Below are 23,317 nucleotides of genomic sequence, written 5' to 3' on the forward strand. Positions count from 1 at the left end.
TGTGCCTGGATAGGAGTAAATAAAAACATACACGAAAACTGTATACATGAATGGCACAGAAAATTAGGGCACGCACATTTTGAGAAAGTGAAAAATACCTGAAAGGCACAAGAACAAAGGGATTAATGCTGTCAGCACAGAAACAAGGAGGCATGGACTGTTATGTAGATGCAGATCATGCTGGAGACCTAGCCTGTCGAAAATCTACAACAGGCATTATAATTAGATTGCCTGGCTCAGCACTGGATTGGTGCAGCAGAAAGCAAAATATTGTAGCAACATCCAGTGCTGAGGCTGAATATGTGGGTCTGTCTGCAGCTTGTAATGAAATCCAATGGTTTACACAACTTGCTCAAGAAGTGCATGTGAATACTGTTTTGCCCATAACAGTATTCGAGGATAACCAGACTTGTATCGCATTGGCAACGTCAGAAGCTAACACAAAAAGAACGAAGCATATCAGTGTGCGATATTTCCACATTCGCGATTGTATACAACAGGGAGTCATTAGGCTACAATACTGTGACACAAGGCATATGTTGGCAGACATACTGACGAAACCACTCAGTGAAGATAAGTATCAATCTCTAGTACAGATGCTTAACGTGCGTGATATAAATGACTCTGTAAAACTTGTATGAATAAAGAAACAAAACTGAAATGGAAATAGAGACTGTAAAGAGAAACAAGATGATGTGTATATATATGTGTATTGAACTTGTAATGTATGACTGTAAAATAAGATAAATGTAGTTTTGAAATCTGTGAGTCTCAGGTGGGGGCTGTTGATCAGTAATGCAGGCTATGAGACACACAGACAGGGTTTTTCAGTGAAAGAAGGAAACCTGCAATAAACGGGTTAAACAGAGCAAGAGGGGTTGCCAGGTTCCTCAAGGCCAGCAGGTGGTTGGCAAGGGCAACCTGGTAGATAAGAAGCTGCTCTTGCAGAAGCTCTGGTGTGGGGGGAAAGTCATTTGGAGAGAACTGTGTTTAATGTCTTTTGTCAGTAAAGACTCTTACAAGAAACTTGCCTGGCCTGGCTTATTTATTGGATCTATTCGACACCAGAATTTCTTACTTGTGTGGTATCTATACGCACGCACCGACAGTTCATGTGCCTTTAACAGCTATATGGCAGGCAGAAATTCAACAGGTCAAACTTTTCTAGTATGGAAATACAATTACAGTAAAAGCCTCACTATGACTGTTCTCTAATTTTGTGTTATGCCATATCACAATGCCAGCCAAAATGTGTAATGTGCCCTGTGGTCCAAAAAGGTTGGCAACCTCTGGTTTATCTTTCAGTTGCTCTCCAAGATCTCAGATAGAGGGTCTTTCATATTACCTACTCCCTGTTCCTTTTACATGGAGATTGAACTGTTGTCCCTCCCCTTAGCATGTTAGGAAGTGGACTTTGTGGGAGTGGACTTTACTTGCACAAGTTTGGATATAACTCAATAAGGCTAGGGGTCCTAGATCCCTTCTCACAGTTCAACCAACAGCTGATTTAGTGTCATGAGAAACTCCTAGCTCTAAGCTGCTTAGTGTTAATGCCCAGCCTGTACTCCTGGCAGACAGCATTACTACATTCTTTGGCAAGTTTGCAGCCAAGATGCAGCTCCTTGGTGTCCTGTGCAATAGGATGTTACAACATCCTTGGTATACTGTTGCCTGATGGTAGTAAGTGTAGACTGTGGTATAAGCACTTCATGATGGGAGATATTAATTTCTCAGCCAGTTTGACTGTTCACTTAACCATCCCAGCTGCTCTATTACATTGTGTTTGACAGCTGAGCCAAAGCTCCAAATGGATCCAATTTTTTAATCCTTTAAAAGATGCTAATCTGAATTTGAAACCTGATCAGATTCAACACCCCATCACCACAATGAAAAATCCCTAAACCTTAAGCAATTGCATTACAATAATACTTTTTGAACAAGCAAGCAACTGACTGAGACCAGGGTAATTGCTAAGTTGATTTGGTAGTGACTGACCATTGTTCCATGTTACCATCTGACAATATTGTAAAGAGTAGCATAAAGAAATTACAATACACATACTCTGATTAGCATTCAGATCACCTTTGCCTGAAATACACAATTCAATTATCTGCACAGTCCAAGTAATTGAAATGGAACCAAAAACACTCATCTTCATTTACTGTTGCCTTTCAAATACAGGAGATATAGGTGTTATATTTAGTTGGATTAATGTATTGGTGAAGAGTATGCAAGGTCTTGATTACACATAGAAAAGTTAGCACAAGTCTTGGTGAGCTATACAGAACTACGTTTACTGTTGTAAATCAGTTATATAATAAGAAAAAAAATCTGATTTTCTATACAGTCCAATACATTAACCAGGAGTGAAGTATATTATAATCCAGGAAGCCAAGATATGGCTATGTCTTCTATCATTTCCAAATGTTGTTTTAATAATTTCTAAACGTTGTTTTAAACTTGTACACGTTTCATTTCAGGACAAAGGTCAATCATAAACATTAGAAAAATGCTTTGTCAAATGTTGCTAAACTTTAAATTTTTGTGTTTTGTATGCATTTTTCTGATAGGTTAGACCATCTATGTTCTTGCTTTCACAGCTCTACGAAGAAAGTCTGCTAATCTTTCACACAGTGTCAGCAGTATGAATCACCCACTTTCAGGTAACAAAGAACTACGCTACTAGCATCAGCTCTTTCTTTAATATCATGTTTTCCTAGAAAGCCCTCTCTACTCATCTTAATAAATTCATATTTCCATTTTTAGGGCCAAACTAGCCCTGAAGTTAACTATGTAAAGGGGACACTTTTTTAGTATACTGTATAAATAACAGCCACAAAGGAATCTGAGCAATCTCAGGACCATGCAGGGTCGGGAGGGAGAATTTGATTCCCTGAGTAAGAAATTGTCTCTCAGAAGCTATCGCATTTAAAGGCACCAATGACAGCTCTCCTTGAGGGCAAACCACAGCTTCAGAGAGGCAATTTTAAGTCATAGTGGCCATGATCCTGCCAAACTTAAGCACCTTAAAAAGTACTTTGAAGCCCTACTGATTTCAAACAGGAGAACTAAACGAGTGCAAGTAACTCAAAACATTTTCCATGAAAATCAGTGGAACTTCAAAGTGCCTATATTTGGCTGGATTGTACCCATATTAAAGGTATAGGAGCATTTTAAAAAAATCAAATCCATGTTAATGTTTTGTTGTTAACAGAAACCTTTGTACTTGATGCTTACTCCTTCAGACTCACCTTGTCAGTTCCAGATTCCAACCGCTATGATTCCAGGTTCTTAGTGTGTCAGAGTTGGACTTAAAAGTTTGAGTACTGTACAAGGCACTGTCAAGCTTGCATCCCCCATTCCAATAGCAGCCAAAATACATAGCAGAGAATCATGTACATGCACATCTCTAGGATAATGCTCTATGTGAGGTGGCAGTGAACTATGTCTGATCCAGCACTTTTATTAGGTGCATGACACTGTCAAGGGTGTGAACCTTTGCCAGTAATAGCCAAATTATGTAACAAGAGGAACTAGGATGTGCACCCTAGAATAAGCTTTGTGCCCCCCTCCCAAATGATGCACCCAACTATCCAGTGGTGTCACCTGTGAGACATTATGGATGCATATCTGACCCTACGCACTGAGTGTGAGACACTTTTACATATTGTAGCCATGAGCCCACACCTGTGAGTTTATTTCCTCAGACTAAGCACTGGGCAAGATACAATGCCAGCATGGGTATCTATTTTGTAGTGGGTCAAACCTTGCCACATACTCCATTCTTTAGTCTCTTCCGCATGTTTTCACCATTACTAGCATTATTATAATGTAATAAATGTAATTATATTAGCTAGTACTGACTGAATCACCAAAACACTTATAGTATGATACATTTTATGGATGTAGATGTCTTGGTTCTTGAGAGAGGTGCTGCAGGATGGTCATTTTGGAAAATCACTTCTACAGATTTATGTCAACCTGCATATGTCTATTTAAATTAATTTTCATTCCATGCTGTCATCCAAGTGCAAATTGCCATCAGTGACTTTCCAAAAGAAGTCTATTACAGGGAGATGACTAATAATGAATGAAGCTATACAGGAAGGAGGTTGCTCGCTTGGATCTGGCACATAAAACTCCAATTCTTTCTCACTGGATTATATTTTATACATCAAAAGGTGCATAAAAGCATGCTCTCCAAGTTTTGTTAAGACAGCTAACTAAACCCATTCCATGGAATACCAAAAAAGCAACTTTTTTGGCCATAGTGCATCTTAAATTGCATGTAAATTCAAAACATTATATCAATTTGAAGCTTCAGATGTGCACTTTTTCAGGTTGTGCTGGATTCATTCTTAGTTATTTTAAGGTAAGTTATATATAGGAGTGGAAAAACACACACCATAGAAGGGTGGTGTGAGGAATTTTCCCAGGGTGTGATTCCAAGAGACTTCCATCCTCCTGAGCAGTTGGGTGTAGGATATGCTTTTGTTACAGTGTTTCAGGTTAATGCAGATTCACTAGTTTGTAAGGAACCCCTGCACCTTGTAGAAGATTCTGTTGGTGAGTAGTGATCAAGGGTGCAATCAGAAGCAGTGCTGGTGAGGCCTCTTGACTTCAGTTATACCCCCCCCCCCATGAAGTGACTTTAAAACATCAGTGGGAACCTGCAGTCTCTGGCCTAGCTTCATGCAGCTTTTCATTCTTCAGGACTGCTCTTGATCTCTGGGAATCTCTCTCTCTCTCTCTGTGGGGGGGGGGGGAGAGAGACAGCATACTCGGTGTGTCATGGAGAGACAGAGAGGGCTGTGTGTGTGTCATGGCTCATGCATGGTGAGTCCAGGGAGGAAAGTAGCTTGTAACAAGTCACAGTAAGGTCAGGGTGGAAAAAAACCAAAATGTACAAAAGTGGGTTGGGGGAGACAGGAGTCTACAAGCAACCTGTGTTAAATTGGGGGGGAGGGATGGAGACAGCCCAGATGGGGTAATACAGGGAGAGCACTATGCAATAGTGCAAACTCCACCCACTTTTGGCTTAGGCCCTGTCCACTGCCTACATGCAACCCGCAACAGAAAAAAATATTCCCCACTCCTGCTTTAGAATATACCTAACAGTCTCATATACAGGGTGGCTGCCTCCCATTACTCATCTTTCAAGGAATCTTCTAATCAAGAAACCCCCACTGTCCTAAGGTATTCTACCAAGTCCTAATTTGAAAGAAGTATTTCTTTTTAAACATCTATTTCCAAAGTCTATTGTTAATGTACTGTTGGGTAAACTCTGATCCGTTACCAGTTCACCTATTTTGATTGCGTCAAAGCTAATTCACATTTTAATTGTCAACACTGTGAGAATATTGCAGAAAAATGAAAACATCTCTCCTACACAGAGCAGTAGTGTCAACAGCCTGCGTTAACAAGAAACACAATGCCAGCAGCGTATATGCACACACAAGCGTGTTCCAGAAAGGCAGCACTGAATGTTATACATTTTGTCATTTATGTTCCAGGCTCTTCTTCATGGAGCCAGAATACAGGCATTTCAACATTCACATTAACCAGAGACTTTAGGCAATATCTTTCAATTGCTGACTCAGTGGTTGGCAGCAATATAAAATCAGAGAAGATTCAAAGGCCCAAGACGGTGAGTAGTGCTGTACTTTCAGAGCAACAGTGTCCGTGTAAACCTCTAATGCACAAGAGTAACAAGTTAATTAGGTTGTGGACATGCTAAACAAGCTTTGCTAAAGACTTGCATTAGATGACATCTTCAATAAATTACTATATAGACAGCTCTAAGAAACTATCTTGCCTGCCAAGGAATTCTTCCTGTACAGAAAACTTAATTTACTTACATGGAGGAGCTAATTATCCAAAAATAACTATGAAATTTTGATTATTCAAGGTGGAACAGATGAGAATTATAACTTTTATTTATATTTAAAGGTACCTTGCAGGGAGAGAAACAGAGTAGTAGAAGCTCTCTTGCCAGTTCTTCTGGAAACCTCTTCTATGCCACCCGTTCAGCTTTGTGGCCAGAAGACATCTCAAAAATAAACTGCTACTGCTTTCTCTAGAGTCCAGACATTTTGTTTATGAGCTTGATTCTATGCATAAAGTATGAAGTTTCTCCTGCTTTAGAACCCTGGTCAGGGTTGAAAATGGGATGTTTAATTTGCCTATAGTTATCCATAATTGTTAAGCCACTTTTCCACCAGATTTTCTCCAATCCTTTTTTCTAGTGAACACAAATAAAAAATTGTGAGATACAGAAGTCAACTACATTTTAGGTACAAGTCTGTCATTTATGTAGATTCTTGCCATACACTGGCACAGCACCACAATGCTATGTACTTTCACTAGGGCTTACAGCAGCCCAAGCTATACAAGCACATTCTATACTTATCAGGAGGAAGTACCACACTTTGGGATGGTTGCATGTCACATTTAAATCAGAGTTTGCTTTCAGCTCTGGCTTAATGCAGAAGTAGCCAACTTGGTGTAGTCTAAAATGTCTGGAGAGTACCAGGCTGACTACCCTCTTGCTGTGATATGCAAACTCGGCCACCACAAGGCCTCTACTTTTATTAGAAAATTTATAACCTGCTCAATAAACACATCTAAGCAGTGTACATTATAATACACAGATAAAATCAGCAAAAAAGAAAGAAAGAAAATACAAAGTTATATAGACAGACTTGTTGATATAAAAAAGTTTAGCAAGAATCTAAAAGATACCCCAAAGGGGGTGGCTGTCCAACATCAGGCATGCTTGGAGGAAACTGATTATTTGGCTTCAGGCCCAGACATGGCACTGAAACTGCCCTTGTCACCCTGGTTGATGACATTCAACACGAGATGTTGCACTGGCGCAACAGCATTTCCCCTTCCTCCCTCCATGTCATCCCAAATCTGCTGTGGAGAGTTGGGAGGAGAAAGATATTGTTCCATTGCACAAAGAGAAATCCTTGTGGTGATGTACTGATCTGCTTAGAGCTACATTGAATACAACCCTGTATTTTTGTTTTTTGTACAAGATTGTTTTTGCCTTTGACAGAGAGCTTTGAATGAAAGATCTGCTGGATTGTCATACAAAGCCCTGCCACTCAAAATGTGCACTCCTCCATTTTGCCAAAGTACAAAGTTTCCATGGCTTTTTATGGCCCAGATAACAACCTAGATTTTTGGGGGGGACAGATAGACAGAAACATTTTAATAAATGATTTATTTTGGTTTTGTGATTAAGTAGTTTGCATTTTTTTCCAATGAAGACAACACATATGCAAATACAGTAATGTCTATAACATTCCATTCCAGATGCAACATATTTGCAGACGTTAATTTTTTAGGAAAAATCCAGATCAAGCGCTTGAAAGTCACAATTCACTGCCTTAAAACTAGATCACATGATCAGCTACTTCAGACAGGGTTTTAAAAAAACCTTATGCTATATACTCCAAACAGCAGTCAGAAGCTATGAAAATCTATTACTTTAGCTAATTTGCAAGTAGCCAGATTAATAGCACTACAAAAACTGAAAACAAAAATAACTTTCACCGATCTAGTTATAGAAGGTAAAAATAAGCAATTAAAATCCCCTTAGCCAAAGTTTGGTATGTTATTGTTAAAGCTTGGTGTAGAAAATCAATTATGTCACTGCATGAAGACATTAGAAATGTCCTAAGATTTAGCATGCATCTGTATGCCAACCAAGAAGAAACAGACTTCCTGAAGAGTAGCAGTGAGACCTGAATTTCCTGAATTTCTTGGGGAAAATAGCAATTGCTGGCATTATGGGGCAAGACTAGTGACTAAAATTCCCCTCCCCACATTTCTTCAACAGACATGAGGCTGGCGTTAATAAAATTTAAGGCACTTGAAAGAGACTCATAATGTTAAGATCAGCACAGAATACATGACTGTTTAGTGGTCTTTAAACAGCACATTCTTGGCTCAGTAACAAAACTGGCTCAAATTTCAGTTTTGGAATTGTAAATAGCACTGTTATTTACTGTTTTGCCACAAGTTTACAAGACAGCAGGCATTCAACAGCCAGTAAGGAAGCAATGCTAAATAGATTTTACTACCAAGCATACACTTATTACAGCTTAAGAGTGTACTTTTTTAAAAAAACACTGTCACTCTTTAAAACATAAGCATAAATTAATGCACTTCTAGGGTATATTTAGATATTTAGTCTAAATTTATGAAGCTACCAAAAAAGGGGAATTAGACTATATAGCTTAAGACCATTAAATACTGCCCCCCTCAGATGTGTTGCCTGCTGAAAATTGGCTGGACAATTTCATACACCTGAGCTGATTGTCTTTTAGAAGGGCAGTTGCCAGAAAGTTACAGTACTATTTGGTAAGTATTATTATGGACAAACTTTCTATGCAACATTATTGAAGTGAATACTATTAAAGCTACAGGGGCTAGGGAAGTTGAGAAATTAAAATAAACTTACATTTTACAATAAGCCACAAATCCAGGCTTACCATCATCAGCTTAAGGAAGCACAGGAGCAGCACTTAAAATAAATTGCATTTCTAGCATTTAAACTATGCTTGCCCTATAACTTGTAAAACAAACACTAGCACTCTATTTTTGACAATTATCAAAAGCTAAAGTACTGTAGCTCCAAGTGCTCAGCCTGCCGACTTTCATCATGACTGTCATACTATCCATATTTTATGAAACTGAGAAAGGAAATTGTATTACTTTATAAGGCTTATAATCCATACAGAATTACAGTAGCTCATCAATGGTGAGCACAGAATGCGTCTACTGAAACTAGTGCTCTCAATTGTGAAGCATGTTAGAACTTTCCACACAAGTAATGTGAAGGCTAGAGACACATGGCTTCAGGAGCAGTATATGAAGATCTCCTACAATGTTTTCTTTCCACATCTGTCTTCACTAAAATTAATTAAAGACAGGTATATGAATAATACCCAAGTTCATGTGCCTCCTAAAAAAAAATGCTGAAATGGAATGACATTCACTATACCTCAAACAAATAAGATGGCGCAAACATTTCAGTTTGCAGCCTACTCATTAAGGCACTGGTGTTTCTTCCTTACACACCAAGGAACTAGTATCCTTTGATCATCATTCTTCCTATGGCTGCATACACTTACATTAGAAAACAATTATCCTTCTGACACCTAGTATAGAAAAATATGGGTTTCCATAATCCCTAAGGAAAAAAAAACAAATTCTGCCCCAATCTCCTAGCAGAAACCTACAAAAAGCCATAGTCTTCACACAAATAGTTTTATGCCAGGTCACTGGGAATTCACATTTTAATAATGCAAGGTGACACTGCATTTAAGGCTAATTTAATCATTGCAATCATAAGGTTATCTACCAAAAACACTGCTGCCACTGAATACAGCTAATAGTAAAGTCTACATTTGGCCTGTCAGGTAGAAGAAAAAGTTCCACAGCAGCAGCCACTAAAGAAATTTCAGACAGCCAATAAGGATTCATGCAGAATACTGCAAGTATTCTTGCAGAGCAAAACATGATTCATACAATCTTCTTCCAAGCATGTTGCACAAATATCTTTTTTAAAAAGTTTTGAAGACTAAGAGTATTTTGAATTGATGTCTTCTATAAGGAATAAAGATCTTTTGGTGCAGCTAACCACAAATGTTGATCTACAAAGTCCACTTAAAAGCAACATATCCTAGAGGGTATGATAGTTTTGTTCTTTGGACTTGCAAAATTTATACAGAAAGAAGATTACTGCTTGTAGTCCCAGCACAAGGACAATACCACCAATGAAACTGGCAGCATCGAAGGTGGACTTGCGTGGAGATGGTTTGGAAGTTGGTTTGGGAGAAGCTGAGCCTGTCAAATAAGAGAAATACAGTTGTTAGTGATAGATTCTGCATGCTTAGAATACTACTCTTTAATGCAGGAATTGTCTGCAGGTGCCAGGCTGTGGTCCTCACGCTTTTTGGAATTTTATTTTTTGAAATAGCAGGTATTTCCTTCACCCATGGAGGTGTGTGTGTGTGGGTGAGCTCAAGTATGCGGTGAGTGTGCATCTGTGATTGAGAGATGCATGTGTCTTTGTGGTCTGTATGTGTGCAGGGGGAGTGTGGTGTGGCTACCTTGTATATTTTTCCCCAGTACTGGGGAACTGATCCCTGTTATTAGACAGCAACAGCACTGGTGTGTACGCTTATGTTCAACCTCATAGCAGACACGAAGTTGAGGTTGTCGGGGGGGGCGGGGCAGCAGAGAGCAACAATGACTACGTTCTTTTTTTATGCCTCACCCCATGGCACCAATAGCATTTTCTCAAAATTCAAGATGTGCTCACTAGTCTAAAAAGGTTGATGATTCCTGATTTCATGGGACCCTGCACAATCAGAACACTCCTAGGATTTCCCTTTGGACCTTTCCACTCAATGTGCAGAGGTCAGAAGTGGAAGAGGTGAGAATGGCGCACACAGAGACAAGTCCAGTATGTCCTCCCATATTCTTTTGTGAGGAAAAAAACACTATTGCTTGACTGCTTTTCTCTGTCCCGTTGGTGTGAAACTGGACATTCAAAACTCATTTTCTACCTTGTTTAGTACACAATAATGTTGACTTCTACTTTTTATTACATAGATAGCAGTATAGAAATAATTAATGGCAACGTATCTCAAGAAGACATAATTGCTATAAATCTTGCTATAAATCAATTACCTGTTGCTGAAGTTGTGTTGGTAGTAGCATGTGCGGGTGTTGTAGGTTTAGCAGCAGTTGGTTTGACCGTAGGTGAAGTTATGTTGGTTGTAGGATCTGTTTCAGAAAAAATTCCACAGCTTGGAACCAACTTTAAAAAACTTTATTTTAACCTTACAACTTGTGGAACACAGGCAGCATTAGGTGCATTTCACAGTAAAAATATTAAATGAAAAATATTTACACATGAATAGGAAAATTATGAGTTTTTAAACTTTTCCTTTCCTCCATTTTGGAGCCCCCAGATATTTAACCAAAAGATTATCCAAAATATATAAAGCATAATTCAAGAATTAAACACATTAGGGAAAACATTAATAAGATTATATAAGAAGCTGAGTTTACAAGCATGGACTCATCACTCAAGTTGAAGTGTTAGGGTTCCAGCCTGTCTGGAACAATGGTTTTTACTGTATGGGTTTGGGGTTTTTTACTTGTTGTAAACCACTTTGATGTTTTTAAATAAAAGAGCAGTATGCAAATATATTTATAAACAAATATACAATAACATTGAACTGCTGTTGAAACTGGATGGAGGCAGAACAAGTAACCGTCCTTTCCTACCTTTAGAACTGTTCCCACAGGGAAGTGATGGATTCCCTCACAGTCCATTTCTCACCTCCAGATTTCTATAAATTGTTTGTGGCTCAAAATAGGCCAATCCTTTCCATCCAAATAACTGATACCTTCAACTATCCATGACTACTAGAGACCAGAGCCCTTGAGCAATTTCTCTTTTCTTTTCCTGTTAAAATTTGACAACTAATGTAGTTCTGCGTACCTTGCAATTCCCACCTACCAACCCCCAATATGCAGAAACTACTAATGTAAGTGGGCCCCCATCTCACTATCAAACTGACGGACTAGAGACTATGACACTACAGTAGGGCCCCGCTTTACGACGTTCCGTTTTCCAGCGTTCCGCTAACGTGGCAGCTTTCAATTAGGGGAAATTCCCCATTTTAAAGCTGCTTCTGTGGCATTTTCGCGTGACCCGACCCATTATAGTCAATGGGTTCCGCTTTATGGCAATTTCCGCTTTACGGCGGGGGCCTGGTCCCTAACCCGCTGTATAAGCGGGGTCCTACTGTACTAGCTTCAGTAGCAGGAGCAACAAGTCGGACCTGCAACCATCGTTGCAGTGTGGCGTTCACGCAGAGTTCCAGCCAACCAGCAATATCTTCTTTTACGCCCTACTCTATCCTGTCACAACAGTCAGCCAGCATTCCATACCAACCGAGCATGCCAAATCCTCACTGGGCCATTTTGTGACTTTTCAATAAAAACAGAAAAAAACAAAGTAATTAAAAACTTTTAAAAAACAATTAAAACAGCAACTGATTAAAAAGAGATTAATGCAACTCATAGTACTGATATCTATCTATAGTGATTAAAGCCATTTCAGGAAACTGGATGATAAAACAATGACCTCTCACTTCAGGTTTTCATTAACTCATCCTGCAAACAGATGAAACTTTTACAGTGCCTTGCAAAAGTAATCAATATTTTCATGTTACTGAACTACAAATGGTACATTGTAATTCATTCTGTATATTTTATTTTGGAACAGTGAAACACAAAATCAATTATTGTAAGGTGACACTGGTTTTATGTTGGGAAATGTTTGTAAGAAACATAAAAAACTGAAACATGTTGCTTGCATAAATATTCAACCCCCACACATTAATATTTGTTAGACCCACATTTTGCTGCAATAACACCTTTAAGTCTTTTGGGGTAGGTATGTACCAGCTCTGCACACAGTGTCGGAGGGATTTTGGCCCATTCTTCTAGGCAGATTCGCTCCAGGTTGTTCGGACGTTGCTTGCGGACCGCAATTTTCAAAGAGCGCCACAAATTCTCAATGGGATTGAGATCAGGACTTTGACTGGGCCACTGTAGGACATTCACCTTTTTGTTCTTGAGGCACTCCAATGTTGCTTTGGCCTTGTGCTTGGGATCATTGTCCTGCTGAAAAGTGAATTTCCTCCCAAGCTCCAGTTTTTTAGTGGACTGAAGCAGGTTCTCTTGCAGTATTTCCCTGTATTTTGCTCCATCCATTCTTCCTTCGATGTTAACAAGATGCCCAGTCCCTGCTGATGAGAAGCATCCTCACAGCATAATGCTGCCACCACCATACTTCACTGTAGGGATGGTATGTTTTGAGGCATGGGCAGTGTTAGGTTTGTGCCACACACAGTGCTTTGAGTTTTGGCCAAAAAGCTCTATCTTGGTCTCATCTGGCCACAAAACCTTTTCCCACATCGCAGCTGGGGCACTCTCATGCTTTCTGGCAAACTCCAGGTGTGCTTTCAGATGGTACTTTTTGAGTAACAGCTTCTTTCTTGCCACCCTCCCATACAGGCAAGTGTTATACTGAGCTCTTGATATGGTTGACTGCTGTACCATTACTCCACTTCCAGCCACTGAACTCTGTAGCTCCTTCAAAGTGATTGTTGGCCTCTCTGTGGCTTCTCTGATAAGTCTCCTTCTTGTTCGAGTGCTGAGTGCTCACTGGGATATCCAAACACTTGGATATTATTTTGTATCCTTTTCCTAATGTATGCATTTGTATTACATTATCTCTCACTTCTGCAGAATCCTCTTTGGTCTTCATTTTCCTTCAGATCCACAGCCTGACCAATGATCTTTCAACAGTGGGGTTTTTATCCTGACAATGTGACAGCAACTTTCATGGTTCACAGGTGGAGGCCAATGGTAAGGTAACTGTGTCCTCAATAGGGCAATTCCTTTCATCTGTGTAAACTGGGAGCTTCCACATCACAGGAGTTGAATACTTATGAAAGCAACATGTTCCAGCTTTTTATGTTTCTTACAAACATTTCCCAACATAAAACCAATGTCACCTTACAATAATTGCTTTTAAGTTTCAGTGTTTCAAAATAAAATATCATACAGAACAAAATTACAATGTACCATTTGTAATTCAGTAATATGAGAGCATTAGTCAGGGGTCTGATGCCTTTTGCAAGGCACTGTATATTCCATTCAGTTATTACTGCAACAATGCACGTAAGTTTGTTACCTGGGGTAGAAGAGTTGGCTGTGGTAGGTGTACGGGCTGTGGCACCATTGATAGGGAAAACTAAAAAACAAAACAAAAACAAACAAGAGTATAAAGCATGGTGGGCCAAATATTAAATATAGATGGCTCACTAGCAACCTTCAGATACAGACCATCCTAGAAAACAACAGAGCAGAAAAAGGTCTTCAGGTACCAAGCCCAAACCTAAGTGATATACAGTACCTTCAGTGATTCACTTTATCATTATTTCATGAAGCATCTTCAACATGGCTCAGTTCAAAGGTCCTTAATAGTGCAATGGAAAGAACACCCTATACATGCACCTACATATATGTGCTACCCAGCTGAAAGATGCACTTGCTTGCTCAGATTCTGTGGAACTGGCACCATGGAACCAGTCCTGTGACTACAGTTCCACAAATTTTGGAAAATGGAAGACTAAGAACACTAGATCCAGTGGTATGGCACATGCTTTGCATGAGCATGGTCTGAGGTTCAATCCATGGTATCTCCAGGTAAAGCTGGGAAAGAACCCAGCCGGAAACCCTGACAGCCACAGCCAGTCAGTACAGACAATACTGAGCGAGGGCAATCAATAGTCGGGCACAGTAAAAGGCAGCTTCCTATGTTCCTAACCTCTTTCTCCTATCTGGAAAGACATATGACATCAAGTCAATACTGGAAAGTCACCACCCAATGAAGCAGTGGACCATGAGAATGTGGTTGACTTCCCAGAACTGTGGGAAGGCAAAAGTAGTAGAACAAAGTAGTGGAGGTGAAACGTTATAGCATTCACTGTATGAGAGCTGTCTAGTTATGGTAGTGGACTACAGAACCTAAATGTTGTTGTATGAACATTTGAGGACATGCAATAGTTATCCTTTTCTAAAGATGTACACACACCACATAGGCAGAAGTTACATTTCCGCTACTGTTTTACAGTGGGGACCACACATAGCTTTGTTAACTGTTCATTGCTAATGGGGAAAGATAACAGGTAATATTCCCACATTACAACTAAGAGACCCTGTCTGTCTCAGATTGTGAAGCCTCTCCACCTTGCTCTTCTACTAGGCCTTTTGCCCAACCTCCTCCATTGCTCCGGCTGTGACAGAAGTGTGCAGCAGAAACAAATTCTTCTGTTGCCTTGGAGAAGGAGTCACCTATCTTTATGGGCCCATGGGCGCTTTTGGGAACTTAAGAAACTTGTAGATGGAGCATACATAAACCACTGGCTATTAAGCTTCAAAAAGGTTTTTCCAAGTCTTAACTTTTTTTTGGGGGGGGGGGGAATCTTCTTAGAGAGTGCAACCAGAGAGGAAATGATCAAACTTTTCTTAGCTGCAATCTTCAGAATGATCACACTTGGAATAATTAAATTTGGGGAAAGCCTTCCATTAGAGCCAATTTTGATGACTAATTGTAGCAAGAGAGGGGCAATGTACTCAACAGAAGGGAGGATGGGCAGCTGCAGGCATCAATGAAAGCCTCATTGGGTGTATGTGCACCTGCAGGTGCTGCATTGGCAACTCCAGCCTTGGAGAGTTTGAAGGGACAGACGGGATTTCCAGTTGCAGTCTGGCAACTCTAATTAGAGGTTTTGTGCAGACCAACTATACATAGTAAACTTTACATCATCATCAAAGTTAAGCTCTCTTGAACTCATACTGTGGCAGCTTTCCCAGCTTGCAGGGACCCTAAACAATGAATTTGTTTTCCAGACAGCCAGCATAAGTGTAGATGTAAATATTTACCTGAACATGTTCCACCTTCAAAGGTAGGCATACAGTAGTTGCCATATTCTGTTGCATTTGTGCAGTAGTACTCAGTTGCTTTAGGTAAAAGATTGAAGAAGTTTCAGTTCAGTTTTCCAAGAGTGAAGTGTTCAATACAGTACTTTGCCTACAAGTTCCTATTAGAAACATTTCTCACTCTACACTGTCCTAGAAAAGTTATACAGCTGTGAATATCTGTTATATCAGCTTTACTTGTGGTGCTCGTTAACTTTATATTTGGGTAATATTCATTCCTTTGGTTAGCAAAGGTTTTATTTAGAATAGGGGAGTTAACCAATATACTGCGAGTTCTGTTTGAGAACCAGACTGCTGGAAAATTCAGTAATGTCACCTAGATTCATCTTTACACGGTCCCTTAATATCTGAAAACCTTCACAAGAAAAGTCTGACTCTGGCCAAGAATTCTATACACAAGGACACTGGTTTCATTCCAAATGTGCATATAGGAAAAATCTATGTACACAGGGGAACTTTTTCCTGAAGTATGGTGCAAAGAAAGACTGCTGCTGTTTGGAAAACTCAGGAAAAACCTGAGTTTACATGCACACAAGCCCATACATAACTATAACAGGACCTGTAAGTAAACAAATGTTTCAAGGCCACTAGCCTTTTACAGGATGGCCAAAGGTGGGCCTACCACGTCACCAAGCAAATTCACTTTTCACTCATTCTAAAGAAAAACTAGAAGTCTGCAGTCAAGGACTGCAGCTTGTTAGTATGTAAAATTCAACCCAACACGCTCCTGCTTCTTGGCTCTCACTGACCCCTTAGGTTTATTGGGTTCCATGCAGCAGCATAGTTCTTCTTCAATGCAATCTTAGAGAGACAGCAGCGGTCAGGTTCAAGTAGTAAGACCTAGTAATTCTATACCCACAACTCCCTGCCCTCCAAACCTTCCTTCCAACAGTATACAGACCCTTCTACCCCTGCATCCCATGTAAGGTTTTGCCCTGTCTCTGCTTTCTCTTTGGCTTATTTCTTCAGCTTCATCTATCCAACACCTATGGTTTCCTCTGGTCCCAGTTTTTTTACCCCACTATCTAACTTTGTCCCACGCCCTGTAGTGAGCCTGTTTTTTGGTTAGGCAATCTAGAACACATCTACTTCCCCTGCATAAAAAAGCCTGAACCCAAACTTGCAACCTGAGGGACAAACTACAGATGTGTATTTTTTCTCAACCAAAGGCAGCTTCTGAGACTGCAAGTGTCTGCAGAGAGGGAGCTCCTTAACAAGTAGTTGGGCTCAGAAGTGGTAGCATCCAAGTTTCCTACCTCAGTGAGTGCCAACCAGAAAAAGCAAATGTACTTAACTAATCTTAAGTATTTAAATTTAAAATAATTCCATTTACCATTGCACTGAAGCCACGTGCAGTTTACTTGAGACTGTTCAATACTACTAATACAGGAACTGCAGTTTGTATGTTTTTCACAGTCAGCTAAAAAGGAAGAACAGATGTTTAAACACAGTGATCGTCCAATTAATAGGTGAAAGATCAAAACTTCAAGTTACATCACAAATTATGAACAACAGGCTCTGGCACCACTGAGAATTATTAAGTATTTTACACGTGAATACTCAAAAGCACTAGACAGCACACATGTTATTTTCAAATGAATAATTTACATAGGATGTTAACATCTGTAACCAAGGAAGGGGGACCCTAGACCTTCATTTCTGGTCACCTCTATCCGACTGAGTTTTTCAACAGTTTCCCTGAAAAAAAACCATAGTTTGGACACAGGTATCTCCTTCATCTTCTGCAATGAGAACACAAAACATGTTTCTAGGCAGTCTTCCTGTCCTTTTAAGAACTTCTTCTTTGCCTAACAATTCAAATACCTCCCTTGCTTTTTTTCTGCTTCCTACCTATTTAAATGAGTTTTTGTCACTTGTCTTAACGTTTTCGGCAACATGCTCCTCAGATACTTTTTCATTTATTTTGTTTACTGTATTGGCAGCTGATGCAACCTGCAATATCCATTATGTTGCAATACATTTGTCAATAGATGATAAAGTTTTTGATTTTGCACCCCCAATTTAAGTGTTTATTAGATTTATAACCACCTTTTCTATATGCAGGGCAGCTATTGATAAAAGCTAAACAAAATAATTCTAACAAATGAATCACTGATATGGGGAGGAAAATTTCCCAGAGCTTTATTTTTTTAAAGGAAAAATTCCCATTTCTTAAATTTATTAGTAGTAACAAATGGATGCCAATTGCAAATACAGTATTTAGTCAAGCTTGGCAGTTTCAGAGTTTTTAGCTTTGCTTACTAAATAAAAGTAAAAGGAATATGCTAAATTAGATTACTGTGTAGAGCATCAGAAAATTTTCCAAAGCAAACTACCGTAGTTTAAGTAGGATTTCCCCCCTTGAAAACACACATCACTGAAATTAATCCAAATTATAGCAAATATGACTGTGTGGATACACACAATAAAAGTTGTTGCGGCTTTGCTCCTCCCCGTTTTCCTGCTGCTGCACTACCAAGAACTGAGACATGGTTTGGCATTGCATTGGAACCCGAGCTTGTGGTTTGTCTTGATCTCTCTGGGGGAGAAAAACTACGAGCCTGAGTTTGGACATAATGTTAAGCAGGGGCAGGGAACTTGTGATCCTCCAGATGATGTCATACTACAAGTCCCATCAGCACCAACCAGCATGGCCAATGGTTAGGGATATTGTAGTCAGCAACATCTGGAGGGGCACAGGTTCTCCAGCCATGATTCACGCTTAGTGCTGCATACTAACATGGCCACAGAAAATGATTGTTTCTTGAGTAATTATTTAACAATGCCTGAATTCCTTATGGGAAACCGGAGAGCTGCTTTTGGCTGCTTTCTCAGTTGCTGATGGTGACCTACAACAGCAACAACTAACAGAGGCTGTTTTTGGTCTCTCCTTCTCTTGCTTGCAAGTGTCCCATATCAGAAGGGGCTAAAGAGGCTCCTAGCTGCTGTTAGGAGCAGTTCTGAGATATCATGTTGTAGTTCTGGCATAGAGAACCTTTGGCTGCCCACATTGCTGAACTACAATTCCCATCATCCCTGGCCACTGGTCAAGCTTGCTGGGGCTGATAGAAGTTGAATTCAGCAAAATCAGGAGGGCCAAAGGTTCCCACACCTGCTCTAGCCCTTTGATAATGTCAGTGATGGGCAAATCCTAAATCAAACGATTCTTACTCACACAACAGTGAAAAGCATCCATGAAGTTGTGTTCAAAGATTACATGCATCATTTGCCCAAGTTCAAAAAGTTGGGAGAAATCCATGCATGATAAATACAACATTCAACCTTTGGTTTTAATTTTCATTGTTACAAATGCTGTATTAAACCTATTATTTTAACTGATAAGCAGTGGCAATACTACCATCTGTATCTGAAAATGAAATAAATAATTCTACTATAAGCCACCTGTGGGCCTTTTCACAAATTCAATGGATACAAATAGGCTTTAGACGCTCTGTGCACACATTGCAAGAAGCCATGGTCAATCCTGACCCCCCTGATAGGTATGGATGCCATTCAACTAAATAATTGCAGAAGTGCAAGGATTATTGCTAGTGCAATGGGACTTACTCTCCTCCCGTGTACCCATAAATCTGCTCAAGAGGGTTGGGAGAACAGGCATGACTCCTCCCCGCCTCTGAAAATGATGGCAAGTGGACAGATGAAAGGGCTTACAGAGCCTTCCACATCATCCATTTGACCTTGTTACACTCCTGTTTCATGTGGAGGGGATAAGAAGTGTAAAAAACCACTCTTAATATCTGATGGAACTTCTCTCAAAAGCTGTGTTTCACAAGCATACCTACATTAAATATCTATTTGCAAATATGAGTTTGTCATGCAGATGAATTATATGCTATTCCTAAGAACAATGTGTGAAATGTCTCTTGGAGAAAGGCCTCCAATGCAAGTTAACATACTACATCTAAGAAGTCTGAAAAATTACCCTGAAATGTTATCCATCTCTAAATGAGGAGTTGTGTTTCAATAATACACTGTTTGAAGATAGGGGCTGCTTTGGAATGTGGGCATAATTTTAGGCTTTAACACTCCCTGGTTTTAACAAACATGAACCTGCTGTTCTATCATTCTTTTGAAGAGGGACACCACCAAGGGATTCTTCACACATTACATTTAAATAGTTGGACCAATACTTTTTACATGTAAGAATACAATGCGTTCATATTTACAACATCAGTCTGACAGATATACATGCAGGCAATCAGGATTAGCTGTGTAGCTCCTGATCTGCTGTACACAGTTAAAAAAAAATTGCTGCTCACCTTCAACATTATATTATGACAATTAGTTGTTTAAGATGACATTTGTTGGAATAATTTCTTTATGTTTCATCAAGAAGTTCCTAAGCCACAATACTCAGGAAAACTGAAAATCAAAAGCTAACATTGTGTTGGTCTTAGGTACTCTAGTCTGAATGTTCAAGTTAAAGTTGTTAATAGTTAATAAAACTATTTTATTCCCCAATTTCCACTTTGCTTTTTCATTTACATTCAGTTATATAACCACCCTCTGACTACCACTTTCACATCTGTATTACTACTGTCAAAGTTTTATCTCCATATTTTATTTACTTACCTTCCACTTTGCCCTACTAGCATCTGTTACAGTACAAGGGGTTTTTTTTACATTTTTTCCCCCAGCACTCCAACAACATGGGCATATCTGTTTGAAGTGTTATGCCTATGAGATCCAGCTTCAGTACAGCAAAATCATCCGAGTGCCCTTCAGGTTAATACAAGTTACACAATTCAAGAGCACAGAATACTTTTCAATCATTTTTAACATTTGTTTTTGCATGCTATGTACAGTGTGAATAAGTGTGCAGACATGAATGTCAAATTTTTGGAAAACTCCAGGAAGGTAACCTATTTTTTGATGCGGAAATCTAGACGAGTCCTAATGATAGCTTGTACAGACCCATTCAGCACTTTCAAAAAGCAGCTGTTAACAAGTCACCAGGCGAGCCCTTGGGAGGTTAAAATCTTTTCCCTCAAGACCCTCCCCCCCCTTACTTGCCTCATCAGCTGTGCCACTGCAGGAAGAGAGCAAGACAAATGAACATAGCTTGAAAAAGCTCTAAATTAAAAGGATCAAATTACTGCTTTTTTATTGATCACAGCCTTCAACCTGTCAACCATTAGACCACTCTTATATTCTGTAAAGTGCCATGCAAACTGATGGTGCTTTCATAATGAAAATGTTAGAAAGGCGAAAGGAAAAAATGAAATAAACATTTTGTGCATGTCCCCAAATTACATCAGACTGGTGACTATAAGGTTATATTTATTTCAGAATAGCTCCTACTCTAGAAAAAACCAGGACTTTGCAACAATAAATCCTTGCAGTTTATTATTTGGATTGACTCATGTTTGGTAAACGGATCGTGTCACTACAGCAGAAGAAGCAAATATATGAAGCAGCTGGTTCTACAGGAAGAGAAGGGGCAACCTGCATTTCCTCGGCAGGAATTTCCGTAAACTTTTTCGAAGTGGGCGGTGAAATGTCAATAACAGCCGAAAGCACAACACTCCGAAGCCAGAATGAGCGGAGTTAAACTGCCGGTCCAGGGCCTCGGGAAGGGCCCTCCGCCACCCTCATTCCAAGGGCCTCCACCCATTAAGAGTTTATTTATTTTAGAAGCGATGAGACAACTCTCCTAGCGCCTCTAGCTGAAGAACTGTAGGCAGACGGGCTCTTCCCATCACCATGAATCTTGTCTCACGCTACCATTTTAATCTTTTAATTTTCTTAATCTTTCTACTTTTAACATGTATCCTTAATTTGTGTTGTATTTCGTTTTTGTTGTGCTTTCTGTTGTTTGTTTGTACATGTTTTTGTGATTTTTTACTATGATATATTGTATTTTATCTTGTTTGTTCACCGCCCTGAGAGCTATTCTGCTAAGGGCGGTATATAAATTGAAATAATAAATAAAATAAATAAATACCTGCTAATTCCTCTGCCGGGTGCTGATGGACCGGGGCTTGGGGGAAAGGTATTGAACGCAGGAGTCCGTCCCCCGTCCCATGACATCCAATTCGGGCTGAATTACCTCTGACGCGGGAGATCCGCGATGGATCCCCACCTTAAAATGAAACCCAGCCGCGGGGTCCTGTTTGTCCCCAGCAGCTGTGTGTAGTACTTAACCATTTCCACTCCTCAGCGATTTCCGGATCAAAATCAAAATTCGCCAACGAGCAGGGGGGAGGGAAAAATCCCTGCAAGGATTGTTTTCGTTTTCCAGACACCCCGCCCCCAACTACCGTTACAGTGAGGGCGAGCAGCGTCTATGGTGGCGGGAGTAGGCGCTGAGGGAGGTCCGCTATGAGCCCCCCCCCCCGCACTCCAACGCCTCGCCTCCGTCTCTCGCCAGCCCATGACGCTGCCAACAGCCCTTCTCCCCCCCCCGCCGCCGCCATCAGGGCTTCTTTCTTCGAGCCCTGGCCAGCAGTCGTCCTCAAGGGCCGAGCGCACATCTTGGCGCAAAACAGAGCACGAAGCGCAGAGCCCGCACCCAACGGGCACCACCCGCAGCGTCCCGAGTCGATGTAAGGGCTTCCAAGCCGGAAGAGGCAGCGTAAGATCCGGTGGCTTTCCACCTACCTCCCGCCAAACTGAACAGTCTGTTGCCTTCCCTGCCCCCTCCGTCTTCTCACCTTTCTCCTCTACAGCCACTCCAAACGGCGAGGTGAGGCAAGAGGCGAAAACCACCAGGAGCAGCGCCCAGCCCAGGCCCCCCCAGCGAAAGTGGTTGCAGCAGGTCATGGCGAGGGAACCAAGGAGGATTTGCCACACGAGGAAGCGTCGTCGCAGTTTAAGCCTCAGCTAGCCCAACCGCCCCACTTCCCGGCCGGCCAAAGTCTGCAGTCACGTGATGCAGCCGTTCGGCGGTCAGCGCGACGCGACTGAGGCAAACGCTAGGACCCCTGCTCAATGAGGGATGGTGTCGTCCACTCGTACTCCCTTCAAGCCCCACCCCCGCCTGCTTGCTGCAATGGAAAGGCTCCCAGGGATGGACTGCTTCCGTGTCACGTGACCCAAACCCCGAATGGGTTAGAAAGATTCCGACGATGAAGGCGCGGTTCCGTTGATATCCGCTCCCCTGTCAGTTGACGTATCACCCCATATAAGGATTATGTCATATGCTATATTGTAAACGGAAGGTGTTGTCAAAGATCAATATTGATTTTGGGGGCTGGAATTACTTAATATCTTTTCTTCTGTTACAAAGCGAATCATTAACTGGTAGGACAAAATGAACAATAGGGCAGCAAAGCTGCGCATCGTCTAAAAGCGGTGGGAGGGGTATAACCAAGAAGTCCAGAGTCTACAATTACCTGTACCACCGTTGATGGTAGTCAGACACCAGGCACTTTCGACTGACCAAGCTCTTATTACTAATTAATTTGGCATGTTAGGGGTTCTTTTTGTAAAATACTCCACAGTTTTTAATATTTACCTTCACAACTACTCTATAAGTTAAAATTCTTACTATTCCCATTTTTTTTCAATGATGAGAGATAGTGACTTGCCAGAGAACACACACAGTCTTTTAACAGGACAGCTGATTGGACAGACCAAGAAACACAGCAGTTTCTCTGGTGTTCCAATTTTGTATGTTTGGGGGCATTATCTGTAATACTGCAGAGGATATGAAGGCACAAGTCATGGGCTGCTCTCAGTAGCACATGAGGCC

The 23,317-nt window shown here is 40.6% G+C and overlaps 2 protein-coding genes across 5 annotated transcripts in view; one reads left to right on the plus strand and one right to left on the minus strand.

Moving 5' to 3' along the window:
- LOC133383234 (uncharacterized) overlaps positions 1-6,075 on the plus strand; it is a 119,556-nt gene extending 113,481 nt beyond the window's left edge. For 3 of the 4 annotated variants that reach the window (XM_061623545.1, XM_061623548.1, XM_061623547.1), the window contains exons 46-48: positions 2,601-2,663; positions 5,514-5,647; positions 5,950-6,075. In XM_061623545.1, coding sequence (XP_061479529.1) covers positions 2,601-2,663; positions 5,514-5,647; positions 5,950-6,060 — 308 coding nt within the window. In that variant the 3' untranslated portion in view covers positions 6,061-6,075. Of the gene's footprint in view, positions 1-2,600; positions 2,664-5,513; positions 5,648-5,949 lie in introns of those variants that run through there. The other variant, XM_061623549.1, reaches the window with a different exon arrangement.
- Positions 6,076-7,211: 1,136 nt separating this feature from the next.
- CD164 (CD164 molecule) lies at positions 7,212-22,648 on the minus strand. Its single transcript, XM_061623574.1, has 6 exons — positions 22,278-22,648; positions 16,937-17,023; positions 15,547-15,624; positions 13,793-13,852; positions 10,708-10,803; positions 7,212-9,858 (listed from the first exon to the last, which is right to left on the minus strand). Exons 1-6 carry the CDS (start codon positions 22,384-22,386, stop codon positions 9,695-9,697), a joined length of 594 nt encoding a protein of 197 aa, XP_061479558.1. The 5' UTR covers positions 22,387-22,648; the 3' UTR covers positions 7,212-9,694.
- Between the last annotated feature and the right edge of the window lie 669 nt (positions 22,649-23,317).

This window comes from Rhineura floridana, chromosome 4 (genome assembly GCF_030035675.1).
Source record: "Rhineura floridana isolate rRhiFlo1 chromosome 4, rRhiFlo1.hap2, whole genome shotgun sequence".
In the NCBI taxonomy this organism is placed as follows: domain Eukaryota; kingdom Metazoa; phylum Chordata; class Lepidosauria; order Squamata; family Rhineuridae; genus Rhineura; species Rhineura floridana.